Below are 24,940 nucleotides of genomic sequence, written 5' to 3' on the forward strand. Positions count from 1 at the left end.
ACATTCTGTGGGATCACCTTTCTTTGGAATGGGCACAAATATGGATCTCTTCCAGTCAGTTGGCCAGGTAGCTGTCCTCCAAATCTCTTGGTATAACTGAGTGAGTGCCTCCAATGGGGCATCTGTTTGTTGAAATATCTCAATCGGTATGCCGATTTTGCATATATGCCCTTAATTATGTTGGGAAATTTCCCTTCTATTCCCATTTTGCTCAGAGTTTTTATCAGAAAAGAGGTTGGATTTTATCACATGCTTGTACTACATTGATTAAGATATGATTCTTTTTTTTTACGTGGTGAATTATGTTGATTAATTTCTAATGTTGAACTATCCTTGTACCCTGATATGAGTCCCACTTGATCATGATGTATTAGGTTTTTGATATGCTGCTGTATTCTGTTGGCTAGAATTTTTTTTTTTTCAAAGCAAAACATTTTATTTTGATTTGGGTGAAAGTTTACAGAGCAAATTAGTTTCCCATTGAACAATTTATACAGTTTGCTTCATGACATTAGCTGCCACTCCCTCAATGTAACAGCACTCCTCCCACTTCCTCCCTGGGTTCTCTGTTCTCATTCACCCATTTTTCCTGCATCTTTCTGTATTCTGAAATTTGTTTGGGGGCAGTGCTGCCCTTTTGGTTTCATATGGCTGACTGTTCTGAGAAGCACATTCCTCACAGGCATTATTGTTCACTTTTTAGGCCTGTGTATTATTTGGCTGAAAGGTGATCTATGCAAGTGGGTTTAGTTCCAGGTTTGAATAGTGTCTAAGGGCCATAGTCTTCGGGGTTTCACCAATCTCTGTCAGACTAGTAAGTCTGGTCTTGTTTTATGATTTTGAATTTTGTTCTACATTTTTCTCCTACTCTGTTAAGTATCTTCTATTGTGATTCCGATCAGAGCAGTAAGTAGTGTTACCCGGGAACCATCTAGTTCTTCTTGTCGCAGGCTCCTGGAGGCTGTTCATGTGGTCCGTTAGTCCTTTGGACTAATTGTTTCCTTGAATTTTTTATTTTCTTCAGTCCTTCCTTGCTCTGGACAGGAAGAGACCAGAAGTAATATCTTAGATGGCCACTCACAAGTTTTAAGACCCTAGTCACTAATCACCAAAGTAGGATGCAGAATACTGTAGGATGCAGAACTTGTTATGATTGGCTAGAATTTTGTTGAGAATTTTTGCATCCATATTTATGAGGGATATTGGTAATTTTTTTTCCATAGTGTCTTTGTTTTTGCTTTGGTATCAGGGTTACAAGGGCTTCATACAATGAATTAGGGGGACTTCTTGTTTTCTATGAGTTTGAGTAGAGTTGGTGTCAACTCCTCTGAAGGTTTGATAGTATTCTCTAGTGAAGCCATTTGCGCCAGGACTTCTTTGTTGTTGTTGTGACTTTTTTTTTTTTTTAATGACCTTTTCGATTTCTTCCTTTGTTATGTGTCTGTTCAAAGTTTCTGTCTTTATTTGTGTTAGTTTCTGAGATGATGTGTGTCTAGAAATTTGTCCATTACTCTCACATTTTCAAATTTGTTGAAAACCTACAATTTTCATAATATTCTGTTATAATCCTTTTTATATCAATTGTTTCTATTGTAATGTCACCCATCTCATTTCTTATTTTGATTATTTGCATCTGCTCCTTTTTTTTTCCATTGTCAATTTGGCCAATGATTTGTCTATTTTATTGATACTCTCAAAGAACCATCTTCTAGACTTGTCAATTCTTTCCATTGCTTCTCATTTTCTAGTTTATTTATTTCCGCTCTGATCTACATCATTTCTTTTCTTCTGGTGACTGTGGACTCCTTTGGCTGCTCCTTTATTATTTGTTTGAGTTGGAGGGTTAAGCTGCTGATTTTGGCCCTTTCTTCTTTCTGATGTGTGCATTTATCACCATAAATTCTTCTCTGAGCACTGCTTTTACTCTGTCCCAAATGTTTCGCATTTGTGTTTTTATTTTCATTTGACTCTAAGAATTTTTAAATTTCATATTCAATTCCTTCTCTTACTGAGTAGTTTTTAAGTAAGGTGTTATTCAGTTTCCATGGGTTTAATTTTCTTCTTTGCTCTTTCTGTTATTGATTTCTAGTTTTATAGTGTTATGATCTGAGAAGATGCTTTGTATTATTTTGATGTTTCTTAATTTATTGAGGTTTGTTTTGTTGCCTAAAATACAGTCTATTCTGGAGAATGATCTATGTGTATTGGAGAAGAATGTATACTGTGCTGTTTTTGAGTGATGTGTTCTAAATATGTCTTCGAGATCAAGTTGATTGATTGTGTTATTTAGATCTATTATATCTTTGTTGAGTTTCTTTCTAGTTGTTCTATTCATCATTGAAAGTGGCTTGTTAAAAGTCTCCTATTATTATTGTAGAACTATTTCTCTTTTCAATGCTGTTAAAATTTGTTTTATGTATTTTGGAGCTCTGCCGTTGAGTGCATAAATATTTATTATGGTTACATCCTCTTAGTGGATTGACCCTTTAAACCTTATATAATGCCCTTCTTTCTTCCTTACAATAGATTTTGACTTAAAGTTTATTTTATTAAAGATTATTATTTTCTCTCATGCTCTCTTTTGGTTACCGTTTGCTTGATACATATTTTATCTATCCTCTGATTTTTAATCTATTTTCATCTTTGTATCTACAGTATGTCTGTGGTAGGCAATATATGTTGTTGTTGTTTTAATTGATTCTACCACTCTCTGCCTCTTGGATGGTGCATTTAAACCATTTATATACAGTGTGATTATTGCTAGGTATGAATTTACTGCTACCATTTTTTTTTTCTTTTTTTGCTTGTGTGGTATTAACAGTTTCTTTGTTCCACTTAATATTATGTTCTGAGTTCTTTTTGTTTTGGATTTTCTTCTTGTTTTCTTTGTTGTTAATTTTGTGTTTGTTGAATCTTTACTATTTTCTTCTTCTTTATTTTGGTAAATAGATTTATTCATTTTCTTTGTGGTTACCCTAAAATTTACCTTTGTCCTCCTAAGTTTATAGCAGTTTGTTACATCTTGATATTGCCTTGACTTCCTCTCCACATGAAAGTTCTAAAACTACACTACTTATTCTCCCTTTTTTTTTGAAGTTGTCATCATTTACAGAATAACATTTCTGAGTCCCTGTTTTAAGCTTTATTTTGCTTTTGAGAATTCTTTATCTGGATTGGTATCTGGGTGATTCTATCATATGTATTAATCTCAAGCTGTTGTCTTCATGTATTGGTTCTCTGCCCACCCCCCAAAAAAACTCCCTTTAGCATTTCTAAATGCGAAATGTAAAATTGGTCTAGTTTTTATAAACTCCCTTAATTTCTGTTTATATAGGAATGTCCTAGTTTCACCACAGCATTTGAAAGACAATTTTGCTGGATATGTAATTCTTGGTTGACAATTCTTTCCTTTCAGGGCTTTACATATGCCATCCTGTTGCCTTCTTCATGCATGGTTTCTGCTGAGAAATCAGAGCTTAGTCATATTGGTGCCCTTTTGTAGGTGATATTTCATTTTGTCACGAGCTTCTTTCAGAATTCTTTGTCTTTGGTTTTGGAGGGTTTATGATATGTCTTGGTGACTTTTTTCCATCTCATCTTTCATGATATTAGAGAAGTTTGCTGCTAGTAAATCATCCACAGTTCTGTGCTCTTTTTTCTTTTCCCCCCCTCCTAGGAGCTCTGGTGGCATAGTGCCTAAGGCATTTGACTGCTAACCAGAAGGCTGATGGTTCAAACTCAGCAGCCACTCCTGGGAAGGAAGGTTGGGCATTCTACTTCCATAGTGATACTTCCTTGGAAACCCAAAGAGGGGTCGCTATGAGTCAGATCCAACTCCACAGCAGTGTGTTTGGTTTGGTTTGTTTTTTTCCCTCCTCCTATTCTGGAATTTCAATTACATGTAAATTATTCCTCTTGATAATATGCCACATAACTCAGGCTTTCTTTATTTTTCTTCCTTCTTTTTTCTGATTGTTCCTCAAACAAATTAGCATCAAGGGAGTTGTCCACTATTTCGCTGATTCTTTCTTCCATTGGTTCTATTCTACGTCTATGCCCTTCTATTGAGTTATCTATTTCTGACATTTTATTTTTGATCTTCTGTATTTCTAGTCATTGTTTTTGCATAGTTTCTAATTGCTTGTTTATTTTGTCATTTTGTTCTTGTGTTGTTTCCCTGAATTCCGCTAGGGTTTTGTCTGTGTTTTCCTTGATCTCTTTGAGAAGCCTATATATAAATCTTTTGAATTCCTTATCAATTAATTCTATCATCATTTCTTCCTCAGGAAGGTTATTTTTCTCTTTATTGTGCTCACTTTTTTTGAGCCATGTTATATGGTTTCTTCATATGATTTGTTACTGTATGCTCTCTCCAAGACATTAGGGTGTTGATTTAGGTGCAGATGGCCTGAAAGAACTGTTTGGGTGTGGGATATGTACTGCTGCTGCTGGGTGAACATTAGATGAGGGTACTAGGGTCTCTTGTTTGTCATTTAGCAGAGGTGTAGCTGGGCCTGTCAGGATGTGACTGGTGTTACTGGTGAAGTGATGTGCCTGTCTGGCCAGTCACCTGGGCATATACAGGGAGTATTCTCACTGATTGCTAGTTTGGGTGCTGTGTGTGTACACTACCAGTTGTCAGATTATTGGGGTAAGGGTGCATGGGTCTCTGGTCCCCAGGTGGGTGGCACAAGAACTCACACCACCAGTTGTCCATGGACAGGACAGTGTAAACGTGGTTGAAGTGAAGGAATATAAGCCGCTGGTTGCAGATCTGACAGTGTGTGAGCGTGTGCTGTAGATTGCCTGCAGGCGTGGCTGTGCATGGACCAGCGATGGGCAGGCCAGTCACGAGCCTCTGGTGATAGGTCTGCTAGTACAGGAGCACATATACTGAAGATAACTGGGTAGTGAAAGGTTCATTGTTCTGGGTGCTCAGACTGTCTTCTGTATATGTGGATTCTTTGCTGTAGTGGGATGGCAAGGCCTGTGTGACTAAACTGTCATCTTGGACCACCCTAAAACCTACACTTCGAGAAACACATGTTTTATCCCATAGCTTCGTCTCTCTTGTTTTTACCCACATGGGGAAGGCTATCTGCTAGATCCTTTCAGAGGCCCATGCTCTGCCAGGGAGCTTCTGTCCTGTGCAGTCAAAGTAATAAAAAGACAAGTTGGCTGCTATCTCTGGGTTACATTAGTAGGCAAAGACTGGCCAGGCTTAATGGAATTCACTTAACAGATTAGTTAATTAATGTTTGATAATTGCTAAAGGGATCTTAACATAAGGATTTTAAAAATCTCATTTCTGTTTTCTTTGTTTCTTTCTTTCTTTTTTTTTTTAACTCTTCTCCAACCCTCAATAAAAAGACAAATTAGGTGAGCATATATAAAAGAAAAAGGCAAAGGCACTGCCAGAATTCTTAAGACTTATCCTAACTGGGAGTTTTTAACAAAGATGGAAAACTTCTCTGCACTTGTTCTGACCCATCCTCCAATCTTCATTTTTTTCCAGAAACACTTACGCATTTGTCTTCAGCCCTTGGCCTGCCTGCCCTCCTTCACTGAAGGCTCTGACTCGGCCAAGAGGGAAGTGGCAGACTCCGTGATGTAGACTAAGTTCACTACAAAGGAGGTCAGAGAGCTTTGTGCCCAAGGCGGGGGGGGTGATTTTCTCCACAGGCTCCCATGGCAGCTACAGTGACTTTTAAAGCAATTTTTACTGTGACATCAAGAAAAAGAACCAAGGACAACATGATGCACACAGTGTCATTGGACAATACATTTGAAGATTGTTGAAATGTCAAATGTTGTGTTACATATATATTTATCTTAATTAAAAGAAAAAGAACTAACATTTTCACTGCAGAACAGATTTTTCTGAGTCTTGCCACCTCCCAGAAAGTGTAAGAATGAAAGACTAGCAAGAAAAACCAAAGTTAAAATTAAAAACAGTTGTAGGTTTTTCCTCCTGTTTTCACCTTTATTTATTTTTGATGTGTGTATGGTACACAATGATGTCGATTAGCCACACACTACTAGGCCATTAGGGTGATGGTTACCTTCTCCTGTCAGATACTTACAGGCTCTCTCCACTTCTGATGAAGGAGCTCGGCCACCTACCAGCAAGGCACCTCCCTGTGCAGGTGTCTTCACAGGCATGGGGAGCCCTCCCATCCATACACCCTCAGCAATCTGGAGGAGCACCCAGGATTGGTGCTTTCACACCCAGAGCACTGCATTGAGCAGGAGGGCCTGCTCAGATTCATCCCAGGACAGAAGCCTTGTGAGCAACACACTCTTGTGGCCCTTCCTGAAGCTAAAAGATGAGTTGGATTGGAGGCCACAGGAAATTGCAGTTCACACCCTGGACTTTCCTAACATGACTGCTAACCAAATAGAAACACGAGGATCCCAAAATGGAATGTGCTGTGGCTGTCTAAGGAGTCCCAAATGCCAGGTGCCCCACCCCATTTCTAAGTCATCATGTAGGCTGAGATTAAATTAAGCTTCCTTAGGGGCAAAGTTATGATGACTTCTTAGCCACAACCAAACACCTTGAGGGAATGAGAGGCTGGGCTTGCAGGCTTGGTACCATGTGGGGGACATCAAGCTCAACTGGCATAACATAGTACACAAAAACATATTAAATAACCTACTTTGATGAGTAGCAACTAGGTTCTTAAAAGCTTGTGAGTGGCCATCTGAGCTGCAACTATTGATCTCTCTTCTTCTGGAGCAAAGAAGAGTGAAGAAAATCAAAGACACATGGAAATAATGAGCCCAAGGTACTATATGATCTCAAGGCAGGAAGAATTAGGTAGTGCCTGGCTACCACTGCCAGCCACTTGGAAAGTAATCAAAATTAGAGAACTGGATAGAGTGAGAGAAAAATGTGGAACAAAACTGAAAATCATAAAAAAAAAAAGACCAGGCTGATACCGGTCTGATAGACTGGTGAAACCTCCTGAGACCCCCAGTCACTCTTTGGGCCTGGAACTGAACTCACTGCCCCAGCTTATCCTTCAGCCAAAGAATAGACAGGTGTATGAGGTGAACAGTTACACCAGGGAGGTACACTCCTTAGAGCAATCAATCATGGAAGAACAGAAGGGCAGCATTTTCACAGGGAGAAAGCTCAGAAGTCAGGAATGCATAGGAAAGATGGACACAGGAAAAGTAACCACAGGGAGGAAAGGGGAAGAGAGTTAGTTATTACATCATGGTGATTGGAATCAATGTCACAAAACAAACTATGTAAGAACGGTTGAATGGAAAACAATTTTGCTCTGTAAACTTTCACACAAATCACAATAAAAAGTTTAAAACTACTTTAAATGCATTTTCAAAAAGTGTAAGCTTTCTACAGCATCACCTCAACATGCTTAAGAACATCTAAGGCTCCTATAAGCCAACCTTGTTCTTGGATATTCACAATATAGGCAATCTCTGGTCCAGTCAGCTTAAGTGCTCTCTGGCAGTTACCTCTTCATCCTTTCCTCTCTCTTTCTCTCCATTCCTGCCACATTTTCTCACTTTTTCCCTTCCTTAACTCAGACTTTTACTCATACCCTGGTCTTAGCCCCTCCTCCTTCACGACTTTCCTGATGGCAATAACACACATACATACACAGATATTGTTCCTTCACTGTATTACCTTAAACCTCTCTCTAAGTCTTTCATGACTTACTTTGAGTCTCGGTTTATCTCTTACTAGCTACATAAACTTAGAAAAGTTACTTGATATTTCAGGGCTTTAGTTTCCTTCTATGTAAAATGGGAACCCTAATACTATCATATATCTCACAGAGCTATTTTGAGAATTGAAGGTTATATAATGTAATCTAAAGCAAAATTCCCAGTTAGACTACCAGTTAGCATTCAATCAATGCTAGTGAAAAAGCCACTAATTCCTAGTTCAGAGAAGGGTACACAGCAGGTACTCAAGTAATTTTTGGCTTGACAAGAAAACTGACAGAGCTCTGTGAAGAAACAATACTTTTACACAAATGATGCTTACACATCTATATAAATGTTGGTTCTGTGATCTATGAAAACAGAAAAAAAGCAAATAATATATTTAAGACCAGAACTAGAGTGGTGTGGTGCCATGAATTACTTGGCTATTCTAGCCATGGTCCTTGTGACTCCCACCAGATTACTGGGTGGGAACATGCAAATAAGGTGTATGGAACTCTAGTATGAGGATTGGTTAGTTTTGCTATGCTGCTGGGCTTAAAATGGCAGAAGAGGGGATCTCACTGCCATCAAGAGAGAATATAGCCAGAGGTGGAGCGGAGCGGAACTCATCCTTAGACCCAAGATTCCTGTGCTGGACTTCCTTGGCAGAGACGCCCAGCAGAGATGCCTGGCTGAGAGATGGTGGCAGTAGAACCAACAGGCATGAAACAGAACAGCAGGCTTACCAGCCCACAGAGTGAGAAAGCCGAGTGCCTTTGGGCAGGAGGCTTGCCAGCAGAATAGGGTGCACCCAGAGAGGGTGCACCTATCAGCAGAGTGAAAAGAGCTTTTAACACCTGCCTGAGCAGGGCAGAGGCCAGGACAAGAGGCCAAGGGCCAGAGAGGCGTGTACGAGGGCATAGCAGAGAGGAGACTGACCTGATCATAGAATTGTATCCTGAGCGCATTCCTGAACATGAGTTGTAGCCTGTTACTCCCCTAATAAACCCTATAATCATGAGGATTGTCTGTGAGTGCTGTGTGGCCACTGCAATGAATTATCAAACCCAGCAGAGAAGTAATGAGTGCCATGGGAGAGACAGTTGGTGTCAGAATTGGTAAAAAGTCTGGAGGGTGGCAGCATGTCTGGCCTTATAAGAATAAGTATTGGGCTGCTGATGGTGACTGTGTTTCCCCTTTGTGAGGCTGGAGGAAGTCAGAAGATGTTTTTGCAAATGGGATTGGCAAATTTTGCCTGGTATAGACATGATCTGAAAAGAATATAGATTCCTATACCCAAAGAAAGGAGCTCTGGTAGCGTAGTGACTAAGGCACTTGACTGCTAACCAGAAGGCTGGCAGTTCAAACCCACCAGCCACTCCTCGGAAGGAAGGTTGGGCAATCTACTTCTGTAGTGATATCACCTTGGAAACCCAAGGAGGGGTTGCTGTGAGTCGGGGCTGACTCGATGGCACATAACAACAACATACCTAAAGAAAAGTTTATATAAAAGAGTCCCTAATTAAAAAGAAAATGAGAGCCTTTAACTAAATTTTACCTTAATTTCTTAGTTTAGCAAGGTGACTACTATAAAGCTTACAGGGGAAATGAAGATTTATTGGGCATGGTGCTTTCCATACTATATTTTGTTTTCATTCTTACAACAACTTAATGAGGTTTGCTTTATCTCCATTTTATAGTTGAGGAAAAGAAGAGTCGAGCAAAGTATGTATCTTGCTCGAAACCACACAGCAGAGCTGGGAATCAAACCCAAGTCCATCTTACACCGAAGCCCACACTTTTTCTACTCCATCAGTAGAAAAATCCAGTCAGGATGCCTCATGGCCAGGCAGTCAATGGACAATGTTCTATGTGAGTTTCTGCCATCCCTGTCCCACCAATTTTCCCAGAGTGAGTATGCGTTTTCCTGATCTGCCTATTGGAGCTCCAATGTTTTGTTTAAAACAAGGTTCACTGTCCCAAAAAATTCTTTAACAAATTGTATCATTCTATATTTTACACAGTCACTCTAAAGCTTGAGGTAAAAATAGGAGCTTATCTTTGTTTTCTTTCTCTGCTCTCCAGTACAATGTTTGCAAATTATTTTTTATTCAAGGTTCAAAGACTTCTTCCAGTTAAACTTTTTCTTTTTCTAAATGTCTCAGTATATTAACCAGCCTTTTCATATGTGTCTTGTCATTTCTAAGATTTCAGTACAGCACGTCATGCAGCAGCTGATAAATATTATAGTTCATGTTCCACAAGGTTACAGCTGCCACCTTCTGTTCTGCTCTATGGCCAATTCCTCAAGCCGCCTCTGCCATTAATCCAGTGACCTCAACCTCTCACAACTCAAAGCAGTGTGTGAAGCCCCTTCTTAACTCCTTAATAAACGACTCCATGGATCTGCTTTTAAATATTCCCAAGCTCTTCTCAGGGCAGGAAACCAAAATCTACAAATGAAAAGACCATTCTGGAATGCATCATTACCTCAAGATCCATTAGCTTAAAATTTTTGATACGTGGGCTTAAAATTTCTTCAGATACAAGAAGCTCATACTGAAAATTCAGGAGATTGTCAGAGGGATATAAAAGTTCTGATTTCTTCCAATAAAGCCACATCTTCAACTTTATAGAAATGTTGGTCCTGAGTTAGAAATTAAGGCAAAACTATCTAGTAAGCACATTGTGTACCATCTACCACCCCCATCTCCCATTCCCACTGTTTTAAATCTTCTAGAATTAGTTAACAGCAGCTCCCATTTATTAAGAACTGACTCGTATCTGAGTGCTGTAAACAGTTAAGGCACTTGGCTGTTCACCAAAAGGATGGAGGTTTGAATTCACCCAGAGTTGCCTCAGAAGAAAGGTCTGGTGATCTGTTTTTAAAACATCAGCCATTGAAAACCCTACGGAGCACACATGAGATCAGCTCTCTGACACACATGGGGTCACCATGAGTCAGAGTCCACTCAACAGCAACTGGTTTGGTTAGTGCGGACATCACTCTAACAACATCACACAGTTGTCTTATTCAATCCTCCTAACAAATTTATGAAAAATCAGAGGACTGAGGTTACATAAGTAGCCTCAGATCACCCAACTAGTGTAGCAGCCAGGATTCAAACCTAAGTGTAATATCAAGGCTCTCTCCCTCAATCATTACACAATACTCCATTAGTCACAAAATATTTTCTTCTCTCCTGAAATTAGCACTTCTCTGTTAGTACTACAAGGAGCTCCAGTGGAATAGTGCCTAAGGCATTTGATTGCTACACAGATGGTTGATGGTTCAAACCCACCAGCCACTCTATGCAAGGAAGATGGGGAAATCTGCTTCCATAAAGATTGACCACATCAGAAACTCAACATGACTCTCTGAGTCAGAATCAACTCGATGGCAGTGAGTTTGGTTTTTTAGTTTTGGAAGTCAGTACCACAGCAGAAGGACCCAGGAGACTCTCTTTATTATATCTACATATTTTAACCACAAAAGGGTTGATAAACAAAAATAGTTTTAAAAAAAGAAAAAAAATGGAGTCCCAGGGGACATAAAGTTCAATTGGCATAACCTACTTCACAAAAACATTGTTCCACATCCTATTTTGGCAAGTAGTGACCGGGATCTTAGAAGCTTGCAAGCAGCCATCTAGATGCAACGATGAGTCTCTCCTCGTCCAGAGCAAAGAAGAAGGAAGAAAACCAAAGATGCATGGAAACAATTAGTCCAAGCAACTGGCACATCATGTGATCCTCGGCCTATATGAGACCGGAAGAACTGGATGATGCCTGGCTACCACTGTCAAATGCTCAGAGCGGGATCTATGTAGGAGATTCTGGACAGAGTGGGAGAACAATGTGGAACAAAAATCAAAATCATTAAAAAAAAAAAAAAGGGGTGTGGGGTGTGGGGGGGGTGGACCAGGTTTGCTTGTCTGATAAAGTCTTCTGGAACCACTGAGATTATGGCCCCTAGCTGCTCCTCAGGTCTGGAATTGAACCCACTCCCATGGCTTCCGGCCAAACAAAAGATAGGCATATGAGCCGAATATTTACATTAGGTAGTATACTCCTTGGAGAGAATAATCATGGGAGAATAGAAGGGCTATGTATGTACAAGGAGACAGCTCAGGGGGCAGGAGAGCATGGGAGGGAAGGACACAGAGAAGATGTAACCATGGGGAGGAAGTGGGAGGGGAGCTGTTGCACTGTGGGAAATTGCAGTCAATTTTATGGGACAAAGTGTATGTGAGCTGCTCTATGGAAGGTGAATTTGCTCCATAAACTTTCACCCAAACCACAATTAAAAAAAAAAAAATGGAAGCTCTAAAGACCACTGTCACCTCCAGCCCTTTTCTTCTTATCAGAAGTCAGATGAGCAGTCACTGGAGCAAATGGAATGAAACTGTGGTCAATTTTCCATTCACATTTTTATACCCCTGACTGGGAAAAGAGAATTGATATAACAAATGTCAACTAGGAAGAGAAGGTGTCATGGGCTCCATGTCTGGATTAATTAACTACTGCTTCAAATGACATTCTTTTGGCATTTCATGCCTTGCCTCTCAATTCCAGTGACTCATGAAATGAGAACAAGGCTCCAGGGAGGTGAATACCACAGCTGCACAGCCATGAACCAGAAATGACAACAGACACAGGATTTTAGTTCTTTTCTTTCCCCATGGACTCTCCACTCCTACGCACCAAAAAAAAAAAAAAAATGTACTCTGTAGCCATGGGGAAGGAGCTCTGGTGGCGTAGTGCCTAAGGCATTTGACTGGTAACTGGAAGGCTGGCAGTTCAAACCTACCAGCCACTTCATGGAAGCAAAACTGGGCAATCTACTTCTGTAAAGATTTACCACCTCAGAAACCCAAAGGAGGACACTATGAGTTGGAATCAACTCAATGGCAGTGAGTTTTTATAGCCACGGGGAGCTCAAGGATTGTCCCATAACACAGTAAGAATCTGGCATGAATGAGCAGGCATAACTAGCTACTTACACTAAAGCACAAATTCCTCCCAGAAGAACAAACGTTTCTATCTTGGAAGAAGTACAGCCAAAATGCTCTTTAGAAGCAAAGATGGTGGTAAAAAGACTTTGTCTCATGTACTTTGGGCATGTTATCAGGAGGGACCTGTCTTTGAAGAAGGACATCATGTTTGGTAACGCAGAAGGTCAATGGAAAAGAGGAAGACTCTCAATGAGATGGATTGACACAGTGGCTCCCACAATGGGCTCAAACATAGCAAGGATTGTGAAGATGGTGCAGGACTTGACAGTGTTTTGTTCTGCTTTATACAGGGATTGCTATGAATTGGAACTGACCTGATAACCTTAGCAACAACAACAACAACAAAGCCTTCCATTAGTGTAATGTGTATGAAGTTTCCCTTTGCTAAACTTTTCAAAACTGAAATCCTTAATTGCGCTTGAGAGGTTAGCTGGCATAAGCAATCCATTTTATCCCAGTCATTTCATAGACCCATGTAAAAGAAAAAAACCCAAAACATTATTAATAGTCAAGAGATTCAAAACCAAATATGCCTGCCAAGATTTGTTTGGCAAAAGAAATTTACTCTATCTCTTGAAACATGGGGTTTAAAAATCAGTTCCAATATTCTTTTTTGCTAAAGTTTTCAATTATTCACTTGAGAGAAAAATCCTAACTCTACACAAAACCAGCATCTTACAAATGAAAATCTCAGCACCCCACATTCTAATCTACTTACCCTCAGTGTTGGAACCAATGTTGTCTTCCACTCCTACAACATACCTCCTGCCACTCCGAGGTGCAGTGTGATCTGGCAAGGGATAATGTGGAAGAACTCCTCCAGGGTGAGCGGGAGGAACATCCATTTCTGAAGGCACTGCCCCTTCATCTGGGTAGGGCTGGACATGTTCATTTTCAAGGTTGGGTAGTGAGGCTTCCCGAGAAGGATCCAGTGAATCTCTGTCTTTCTCTGGTGTAGTTGGGCTTCTGGTCTCTGTCTGTTCAAAAGGCTCAACTTGGCCATTTAAATTTGGAGTATCTGTCTTCCACAGGGATATCCCCTCTTTAGTTTGAGGATACGAGGTGGCAGATTCTGTTTCAGGGTATAATGGCCAATCACTAGGCATTGCATGTGGCAAAAGGGGGGGCAGATTAGAGTCTGGTGGAGCAACATCACCTCCTGAAGTTCTTGAATCAACTTTTGAGTGGAAGGAAACATCCACAGAGCCATGGCCATTCTCTGTCTCCTCTGGTTCACTTGGGGGGTATTCAACATCCTCTTCATTCTCATCATAATAATCCAGATTGTCTTCGGTATAGTCACTTTCCAGGGCTGCAGCATGGTTGAAGGAATGTTCCAGAGAAGCTGAAGAGTGGGCTTTGGAAAGTTCCCCTCCAACTGTTGCTGGCCGGACATTGTCCAATGGGGAGGTACTGCCGATATGGAAAGCCCACACTCCAGGAATCCCCAGGTTGCTTAGTCTAAATAAAAAGAGAATAGTTTATTATAACAAAAGTGTCCATTTATCCACCTTCCTACTAAGGTGAGCAATTAATTTTAAAACTGAAAGGCTATCAAGATCAGATATGCAGGTTTAACTGGTATGTAAAATCAAACAAAAGCAGACTTAATGGTAACTAAAAGGATTATGTTAGAATATTGATGTAAACTATCTTTTGTTTAACATTCTATTTGAAAGCCTGTATCTGCAAAACACTAGACCATCAAGTTATAAGTTGTTCAACAATCCAAATGTTTTACCTATAATTTGGCTATGTGAAAACAAATAGAGGCTGTGGGAATCCTTCCTTTACTTGTTTGAAAACATATAACAAAATCTAGAAAAGATATGCTTAAAAATCTTTCCCAAACATTTAAACAATGTAAACTTTACTTGCTTTTGAGAGACAATTATGTGCTAGCCCCTATGCCAAGTGCGTAGCATTCTTCAATACACTGCAAGACAGAGGCAGTTATGTACAAATTTACAAAGGAGAAGAAAGGTTTAGAGAGGTTAACTGACCTATCTAACTCACATAACTAATGACTGGCAGAGACTGGGCATGAATTCTGGGAGCATGGTGGCACAATGGTTAAGTGCTCAGCTGCTAGCCTAAAGGTCAGCAGTTCAAACCCACCAACTGGGAGAAGGATGTGGCAGTCTGCTCCTTAAAGATTACAGCCTTGGGATATTTATAGGATGGTTCTATAGGGTCACTATGCATCAGAATTAACTCAGCTGCAATGGGGTTGGACATGAATTAAGCTGTAATACCAAAGCCCATTCTCTAAACGTCTATAGTGTATTATGTGAGAAAACGAATACACTATGTCAGTCAGCTCCTGAATTATCATTACTCTATAGAATGTTAAGTACATTTCACTGTTTATTCACATGAACAAATGAACTAATTCACAGAGAAAGACAAATTGATGCAAAAATTCCAAAGAAATAAAATGTCCAAGTCTAAAAAATTCTGACCAAATGCAGAACAAAATTAAGAGGAAAGTAAGTAATTGAGTCAAAACAACTTTTTGTTGGGGTCACAGGTGAGAGGTCTTTCCAGAGACATCTGGAACCAGAGACCTCCCTTGTTTTCTCCGCCGAGAAGAGTATGTTGTCTGTTCAGTCTCCCAAGGATCCCAATAATCCATTCTTTTAGAATCAGTGGTATATTTTGAATAGAAAAACTGCATCTAAGATTTCTAAAAATAACAAAATGCTTGAACAAACAAGGGCCGGGAGAGTTTGAGTACACTGATCTATTGCTCCTCTGGTTATGTCCAAAATAGCATGCTCAAAGCCTCCCATGCCACGGAATTTCCTCAGAAGTCAGTCAATGAGGAATGAGAGATAATGGCTAACAGACAATAAGAAATTCATTGAATTGCTTAATGACACTTTGATGGCCTTTGCCTTTGGGTAAGTGTTCATGAATTTCTACAGCAATAATACTTTCCAATGCAATTCTGAGAATATCTCTTTCTCATTTTTGTATTTGTGTGTGTATGTACATGGTGATGTTGTTGTTCTTGCTGCTATGGTAGTTAATTTAGGGAAAGTGGAGCACAGAAAGCAAAAGTGTGATCCCTTTGCAATATGCTATGTATACTTGCTAAATTCATAAAAATTAATGTTGATGTTTTTGGCAAGCAGATAAGGAAAACTAGAGCAAACGAGAAAATCTTCAAAATCTGAGGATAGTGAGTTTATTATCACATTAAAGGTGTTGTAGCTGTGAAATTTCTTCTTGAAAGCTATAAATAAGCTTCAGAGAGTAGGAAAATACAAATCATGGCAGATAAAACCTAAACAAAATAACTTTCTAATTAAATATAAATCACTATCCTGGCTTTTGCCATTGTGCATAGTCAGAAAGCAACTAATTTGAGTTTACTCTAAAATCCAATGTCATTTGCAAAGCTTAGTGATAGAAATAACTTAATTTATTTCTGAGAAAGAAAAACAAAGACTACAAACTGGGATGATAAGACTTTCCTTGCTGGGTTAGCAGGAGGCTTAAATGAGAAAACACACACAAAACAGCTAGTACAGAGCCCTTACACATAATAAGCACTTAGCAACTACCATCTTCTCTTCCAGGAGAAAGAAAAGTATAAACTCAAAACAAAAAAAAAAAAAAAAAAGGAAGATATGTACATTCATATTGAAACTTGCAGAAAAAAGTTATGACAAATATACTATGAATTATATTTTAAGCTTATAACTTCCATCTGACATCAGCAATGATATCCTTTGTTCTACATCATCTTTTGAATCCAGCTTGCATTTCTGGAAGTTCTCTATCCATATACTGCTGCAACCGTTTTTGAATTATCTTCAGTAAGATTTTACTTGCATGCGATATTAATGATATTGTTCGATAATTTCCACATTCTGTGGAATTACCTTTCTTTGGAATGGGTATATATATGGATGTCTTCCAAATCTCTTGGCATAACCAAGTGAGTGCCTCCAGTGGGGCATCCGTTTGTTGAAACATCTCAACGGGTATCCTGGCAATTCCTGGAGCGTTGTTCTTCACCAATTCAGTGCAGCTTCAACTTCTTCCTTCAATACCATTGATTCTTGAACATATGCCACCCTCCTGAAATGGATGAAGATCGACCAGTTCTTTTTGGTACACTGACTCTGTGTATTCCTTCCATCTTCTTTTGATGCTTCCTGCATCATTCATATTTTGCCCATAGAATCTTTCAATCTTACAACTTGAGGCTTAAATTTTTTCCTCAGTTCTTTCAGCTTGAGAAATGCTGAATGTGTTCTTCCCTTTTGGTTCTCTAACTCCAGGTCTTTGCACATTTCATTGTAGTAATTGGCTTTGTCTGCTCAAACTGCTCTTTGAAATCTTCTGTTCAGCTCTTTTATCTTGTCATTTCTTCCATTTGCTTTAGCTACTCTTCGCTCAAGTTTCAGAGTCTCTTCTGACATCCATTTTGGTCTTTTCTTTCTTCCTCATCTTTTTAATGACCTCTTGCTTTCTCCATGGATGATGCTCTTGATGTCATCCCACAATTCTTCTGGTTTTTGGTCACTGGTGTTCAATGCATCAAATCTATTATTTAGATGGCCTCTAAATTCAGAAGGGAAATATTCAAGGTTATTCTGGCTCTTGTGGACTTGTTTTAATTGTTTCTAACTTCAATTTGAACTTGCATATGAGCAGTTTGATGGTCTGTTCCACAGTCAGTTCCTGCCCTTGTTTTGGATGAAGATATGGAGCTTTTCAATTGCCTCTTGCCACAGATGTAGTCAACCTGATTCCTGTGTACTCCATCTGGTGAAGTCGACATGTACAGCCACTGTTTGTGTTGTTGAAAACAGGTATTTGCAATGAATAAGTCGTTGGTCTTGCAAAATTCTATCATGCAATCTCCAGCGTTATTTCTGTCACCAAGGCCAAATTTTCCAACTACTGGTGATTCTTTTTTGTTTCTAACTTTTGCATTCCAATCACCAATGATAAGCAACACATCTTCATTTCATGTTCAGTCATGCAGAAGTTGATAAAAATCTTCAATTTCCTTATCTTTGGCTTTGGAAGTTGGGCAAAAATTTGAATAATAGTCATATTAATGGGTCTTGCTTGTAGATGTGTGGATATTATCCTATCACTGACAGCATTGTACTTCAGGACAGATCTTGAAACATTCTTTGTGATGATGAATGCCACACCATTTCTCTTCAATTTGTCATTTCCAGCATAGTAGATTATATGGTTGTCTGATTCAAAATGCCCCAAACCCATCCATTTCAGCTAATATCTATGATATCAATTTTTACACATTCCATTTCATTTTTGACAACTTCCAATTTTCCTAGATTCATACTTCGTACATTACATGTTACGATTATTAATGGATGTTTGCAGCTGTTTCTCCTCAGTTTGAGTCATGCCATGTCAGCACATGGGGGTCCTGAAACATTTACTTTATCCATATCATTAAGGTTGGTTCTACTCTGATGTTGCAGCTCTTTCCCAGTCCTATTTTGAGTGACTTCTGACCCAAGGGGCTCATCTTCCTGCACTGTGTTGGACAATGTTTCCAAGTTATTCATAAAGTTGCCCAGTAATGTATCAGACAGTGTTTCTCTGCTGTTCATAAGGTTTTCCCTGGCCAATTTTTGAGAAGTGAATGGGCTTCTCCTTCTTCCTAGTTTGTCTTAGTCCATAAGCTGCATTGAAACCTGTGCACCATGTGCAACTCTGCTGGCATCTAAAACACCAGTGGCACAGCCTCAAGCCTCACAGCAATGTACAAGCCCCACAGGATGACAAACTGACAGACAAATTTGTCTCCCTTAGCTTTTGGAAAACTCTGCACCCTCCTCTTACCTAATTCCTATCTGGAACCTACTAGTTTGTGGTCCCTGGCCACTCCCTCCCTTTCCTGGCTCTAGGGGGCTTGGGGCCTAGCTTTACTCGTTAATATGCATTAAAACTTTAATCAGCATATCTCAGAAATTCCACTTTTAGGAATATATTTTTAAGAGATATGAGACATGTAGGCAATGTGCATTATACTGTTTTCTGCAGCATTATTTATAACAGGAAAAATCAGAATGTTCAAGGCTTACAAAAATGTTCATCATTAAGTTATTGTCCCAATAATACAGGACATATATGACACAATGTTTTGCAGATTTAAAATGATAACACAGACAGATACCTGACTGAAAGATGACCATATTACAGTGCTAAGTGGGAAAATGACACATGTATTGTAAAAGCACCATTTTGTTTTTCAAAAATTATATATCCCTAAAAAGTCTAGAAGAATTGTTAACACTTATTATCACTGAAATAATGATCATGAGTATTTTTTTCTTTCATATCACATTATTCTGTGTTGTTTTCACTTTATTTTTTATATTAAGCATGCATTCCACTAAAGAAAACTTCCTACATCAGTCATTTTGGCCCAGTAGCTTATTCTGCTCTCATCAAGCAATGCAGAAGCTTCTGGGAGGCATCCAAGATGAAAAAGAGGGAAAGGTACAAAGAGGTAAGGGGAAGAGCTGTGTGCATGTATGTGATGCTCTCGGGGCCTCCATGGCTGCTATTAGGGTACACAGCTGCTTCTCCCTACAGGCTTTTTGGCCTCTACCGCCCCCTATACCCTTTGCAGACTCCAGTGCTCTGTAACTCTTGCCCCATTTGTCTGTCTGAGGTCTCCAGAGTAGAAGGAGAAGGTCGAATCAAGGGAGAGTAAGCAAGGAACTAAGGTTGCTCTAGAGTCTAGACTGAAAGGTAGCCAAGATGGAGACCTAAAGCTACACAGTGGGGGTTATAAGAATGGGAAGAAGATAAGGATTCAAGATTCTCTCCAAAAATAAAAATTAAATAGGAGCTAAAGCAAAGTAGTTGAGAGCTCCAGATTTGTGCTTCAGTCTTGGCCTTACCACTTAATAAATCTGAGATCATAGCCAATTTACGTAATATTCCTAAACTCATTTGTAAAACAAAGAAAACAGGCATTTATCTCCTAGAATTCTGGTGGGATTTAATTAAGATGATATTCTTGGGAGATTTAATTAAATGTTTAGCACAATGCCTGGCAAATAGTAAACTCTCAATAAATGGCAGCTCTGACCACCTGGATTTGGCTGAAGTGTTCTACTGAGCAGAACAGAGCAGATGGTATGCAAAATCGTAAGGCATTGAATAGTTACAGGAGGCTAGGACGGAACCAATAAGTTCTGTCCGGTTTCTGAACCAGTATTCAGGAAAGGCATAAAAGCAAAACATAAAAGGAAAAAAAAACCTGAAACCAATTCCTACTGAAATCAATTGATATTGGCACTATCTGACACTGGCCCTACCTGGCCTGACAAAAAGGGGTTGTTGTTGTTGTTGTTATGTGCCATTGAGTTGGACTCGACTCATAGTGACCCTTCCTTGGGTTTCCAAGGCAGTATCACTATGGAAGTAGATTGCCCAACCTGCCGTCCAAGGAATGGCTGGTGCGTCCGAACCACCAGCCTTCTGGTTAGCAGTCACGTGCCTTAGGCACTATGAAAAAGGGGAAGGGCTTATTATTGTACTAGCAGAGTAAGCCATTCATGGGACTGAGGAAGGTCTTCAATTCTGGCTACCCCATGGAAAAACAAACAGTGTAATTTCAGGTAATGAAGCCGTAGAGAAATATATCAACCTGTTAGTTTTTCTGTTTGTTTGTTTTTCTTTTGCAAATTACATTACTTTTTATTTAATTTTTAACATGTATTAAATCACAGTGTACCTACTGTGAAATAATTAATCTGGAAAACCTCAAGCTGCACAGTTATATTACTGGATATTTCATGTGGTTCCAAAAACAATGTTTCTCATAGCATGCGTCAGTGGCTTTGTAAGTATACACACACACTGTTCTGTTCCTGGTATCTATATCCTGGTAGATCAAGAAAAATAAAAATTATAGTGAATTTGATCCTCCCAGAGTCTAATTTCTGGTTTTAACTTCACGCCTTGCTTCGAAGCCACCAGGATACTATTTAATGGTCTTGTGGCCGCTCAAATTTGAGCAGCTTCTAAAGGTTCTGGGCATTCAGATATGAGAGGGTTTAAGCCCTATGTTACTTACTGATAGAGGTTTTTTACAGACTGCTCAGTTCTGGTCAAGCTGAAATATGGTCCTTCTCTCTTCAGATCATCGGCCTCCCCTCGGCAGAAGCCCACCCGGGCTGGAAGCTCCAGTTGGACGTTGTAAGACTCTTTGGGGCGGGTTCCAAAGAACTGAAGGCCATTAGCAGGATAAAGAAAGAGGGCGTAGGTATCAGACTCATCAGATACCAAAACTGCCTGGAAAGTATTTAGCTGGGGAAGGAAAAAAAGAAAACACAAGTTAGAAGCATCCTTAAAAAACAAATTGGATGCACACAAAGCACCATTAAAGGAGAAAGGATTTTCTCCCTTCTCGGGTATTCACTGTACTTCTTCACGTTGTCTTTATATAAATAACTAGAATATTCTTTTACATTTCCTCTTCTGCTACAAGGGAGCTCTGGCAGGATAATGTCTAAGGCATTTCACTGCTAACCAGAAGGCTGGCGGTTCAAACCTACCAGCCACTCCTCGGAGGGAAGGTTGGGCAATCTACTTCCGTACTGATACTGTCTCAGTTTTTTCTTCTGTTACAAATGTTATTTTATGTTATATTACTCATTGTTACACTCATCTTTAATCAACTTATATCAATAATTAAATATGCGTAGATAAAACAAAGGTTAAAAAATTAAAATATATGTACCTCTATGGTCTAAGGCAGGAGCTCTGGTAGCATAGTGCCTAAGGCATTTGACTGCTAACCAGAAAGCTGGCGCTTCAAACCCACCAGCCACTCCTTGGAAGGAAGGTTGGACAATCTGCTTCCATAGTGATACTGCCTCGGCAACCCAAGGAGGGGTCGCTATGAGTCAGAGCCGACTTGACGGCACACAGCAACAACAACAACAACGGTCTAAGCCATCTGACTGCTAACCAGAAGGCTGGTGGTTCAAACCCACCAGGCACTCCTCAGAAGGAAGACTGAGCAATCTACTTCCGTAGTAACATCACCTCAGAAACCCAAGAAGGGGTCGCTATGAGTTGGATCCTACTCGATGGCAGTGTTTTTACAGAAAGCAGTTTGGGGTTCCTCAAAAAGTTAAAATCAGAATTACTATAGCCCAGCAATTCCACTCCTACGTATATACCCACATGAACTAAAAGTGAGGACTCAAATACTTGTACACCAATATACTGTAGCATTATTCACAATAGCCGAAAGGTAAAAACCCAACCACCCATCAACAGATGAATGGATAAACAAAATGTGGTATTTATATGTATATGTATATATATGCTTATATATGTGTGTATGTATATACGTATGTATGTGTGTATATGCATATATACATACATAAAACAGGATATCCTTCAGTCATAAATAGAGATTAAGTTCTGATATATGCTTATGACATGGATAAACCTCAAAAATATCATGTTGAGTGAATAAATCAGACACAGGACAAATATTGTAAAATCCCACTTACATGAAATATCTGTGTGCCTAAGGCACTCGACTGCTAACCAGAAGGGTGGTGATTCAAACCCACCAGCCACTCCTTGGAAGGAAGATGGGGCAATCTACTTCTGTAGTGATACTGCCTCGGAAACCCAAGGAGGGGTCGCTATGAGTCGGGTCTGACTTGACGGCACATAACAACAACAACAACATACAGAAAAAAGTTTAATAGTGGTTGCAAGAGGGTTAGAAGAGGAAGGAATGGAAGCTATTACTGAAGGGGTGTTGAGTTTCTGTTTATAGGAATGTCAAACTTTTGGAAATGGATAGCGGTGATGGCAGCACAACAAGGTAAATGTCGTTAATATCACTGAATTATACACATGGAAATGGCTAAAACGGCAAGCTTTTTGTTGGTGGTGGTGTTGGTGGTGGTGGTGGTCGTGGTGTTAGGGGCTGTTGAGTCAGCTCCAACTCACAGCGACCCTGTGTACTACAAAATGAAATACTGTCTGGTCCTGGGCCAGCCTCACAATCCTTGCTACACCTGAGCGCATTGCTGCAGCCACTGTGTGAATCCATCTCATTGAGGGACTTCCTCTTTTTCATTGACCCTCCACTTGACCAAGTATGATATCCTTCTCCAAGGAATGGTCCCTTCTGACAACATGACCAAAGTAGGTGAGACGAAGTCTGGCCATTCTCGCTTCTAAGGAGCATTCTGAATGCACTTCTTCCAGGACAGATCTGTTAGTTCTTTGAGCAGTCCATGGTACTTTCAGCATTTTTTGCCAACACCACAACTCAAAAGCATCAACACTTCTTCCGTCTTCCTTATTCATTGTCCAGCTTTCACTTGCATATAAGGTGATTGAAAATACCACAGTTTGGGCCAGGGGCACCTTAGTCTTCAAAGAGACATCCTTGCTCTTTAGCACTTTAAACAGGTCTTTTGCAGCAGATTTGCCCAGTCCAATATGTCATTTGATGTCTTGACTGCTGCTTCCATTGGTGTTGATTGTGAAACCAAGTAATACGAAATCTTCGAAAACTTCAATCTTTTCTCCATTTATTGTAATGCAGCTTATTTGTCCAGTTGTGAGGATTTTTGTTTTCTTTATGTTGAAATGTAATCCATACTGCAGACTGTAGTCTTTAATCTTCACCGGTAAGTGCTTCAAGTCATCCTCACTTTCAGCAAGCAAAGCTGTGTCGTCAGTGTATCGCAGGTTGTTAATGAGCCTTCCTCCAATCCTGATGCCACGTTCTTCTTCATATAGTCCAGCTTCTTGGATTATTTGCTCAGCATACAGAATGAGTAAGTATGGTGAAAGGATACAACCCTGACACACTCCCTTCCTGATTTTAAACCATGAAGTGCCCCCTTGTTCTGTTCAAATGACAGCCTCCTGTTCTATGTACAGGTTCCTCATAAGCACAATTAAGTGTTCTGAAATTCCCATTCTTCTCAATGTTATCCATAATTTGTTACGATCCACACAATCAAATGCTTTTGCATAGTCAATATAACACAAGTAAACACCTTTCTGGTTTTCTTTGCATTCAGCCAAGATCCATCTGACATTAGCAATGATATCCCTCATTCCACATCCTCTTCTGAATCCAGCTTGCATTTCTGAAAGTTCTCTGTCAATATACTGCTGTAACTATGTTTGAATTATCTTCAGCAAGATTTTACTTGCTTGTGATATTAATAGGAGCTCTGGTGGCACAGTGCCTAAGGCATTTGACTGCTAACCAGAAGGCTGCCAGTTCAAACCCACCAGCCACTCTTCAGAAGGAAGGCTGGGCAATCTAATTCTGTAGTGATACTGCCTCGGAAACCCAAGGAGTCGCTATGAGTCAGACTTGCCTCAATGGTAATGAATTTGGTTTGTATATTTGGTGATATTAATGATATTATTAGATAATTCCCACATTCTGTGGGATCACCTTTGGGTACATCCATGAATAAAGAAAAAAGTCATTAAAAAGACAGGAAAGGAAGAAAAGACCAAAATGGATGTCACAAGAGTCTCTGAAATTTGCCCTTGAACAGAGAGTAGCTAAGGTAAACGGAAGAAATGAGAAGGTAAAAGAGCTGCACAGAAGATTTCAAAGAGCAGCTCGAGACAACAAAGTCAATTATTATAACGAAATGTGCAAACATCTTGAGTTAGAAAACCAGAAAAGAAGAACACATTCAGCATTTCTCAAGCTGAAAGAACTGAAGAAAAAATTCAAGCATTGAGTTGCAACACTGAAATATTCTATGGGCAAAATATTGAATGATGCAGGAAACACCAAAAAAGATAAAAGGAATACACAGAGCCACCATACCAAAAAGAATCGGTCAGTGATCATCCATTTCAGGAGGTGGACTATGATCAAGAACCAATGGTACTGAAGGAAGAAGTCGAAGCTGCACTTAAGGAATTGGCAAAAAACAAGCCTCCAGAAATTGACAGAATACCCATTGAAATGTTTCAACAAATGGATGCTGCAATAGAGGCACAAACTCCTCTATGCCAAGAAATTTGGAAGACAGCTATCTGGGCAACTGACTGGAAGAGCTTTTTGTTACATATTTTAAACATATTTGTTAAGCTTTCAAATATCTATCTTCCAAACCTCTTTGAGCTGGTAACAAGCAGCATCTTTTACTTGGGCAACCACTGCTCTAGGCATTAGCAATTCTTGTCCGAATGATTCATTCACCCACCCATCCATCCATCTA

The 24,940-nt window shown here is 39.7% G+C and overlaps 1 protein-coding gene across 1 annotated transcript in view; it reads right to left on the minus strand.

Annotated features, from left to right (window-relative positions):
- NID2 (nidogen 2) overlaps window positions 1-24,940 on the minus strand; it is a 113,513-nt gene that overhangs the window by 71,258 nt on the left and 17,315 nt on the right. The window contains exons 3-5 of the mRNA XM_007943715.1: window positions 20,782-21,014; window positions 13,852-14,156; window positions 13,414-13,767 (exon numbers count right to left, since the gene is read on the minus strand). Of these exons, the coding sequence (XP_007941906.1) occupies window positions 13,414-13,767; window positions 13,852-14,156; window positions 20,782-21,014 (892 nt within the window). The remainder of the gene's footprint in view (window positions 1-13,413; window positions 13,768-13,851; window positions 14,157-20,781; window positions 21,015-24,940) is intronic.

Source organism: Orycteropus afer, unplaced genomic scaffold (assembly GCF_000298275.1).
Source record: "Orycteropus afer afer isolate SDZICR_OR568_19922 unplaced genomic scaffold, OryAfe1.0 scaffold00111, whole genome shotgun sequence".
NCBI lineage: Eukaryota > Metazoa > Chordata > Mammalia > Tubulidentata > Orycteropodidae > Orycteropus > Orycteropus afer.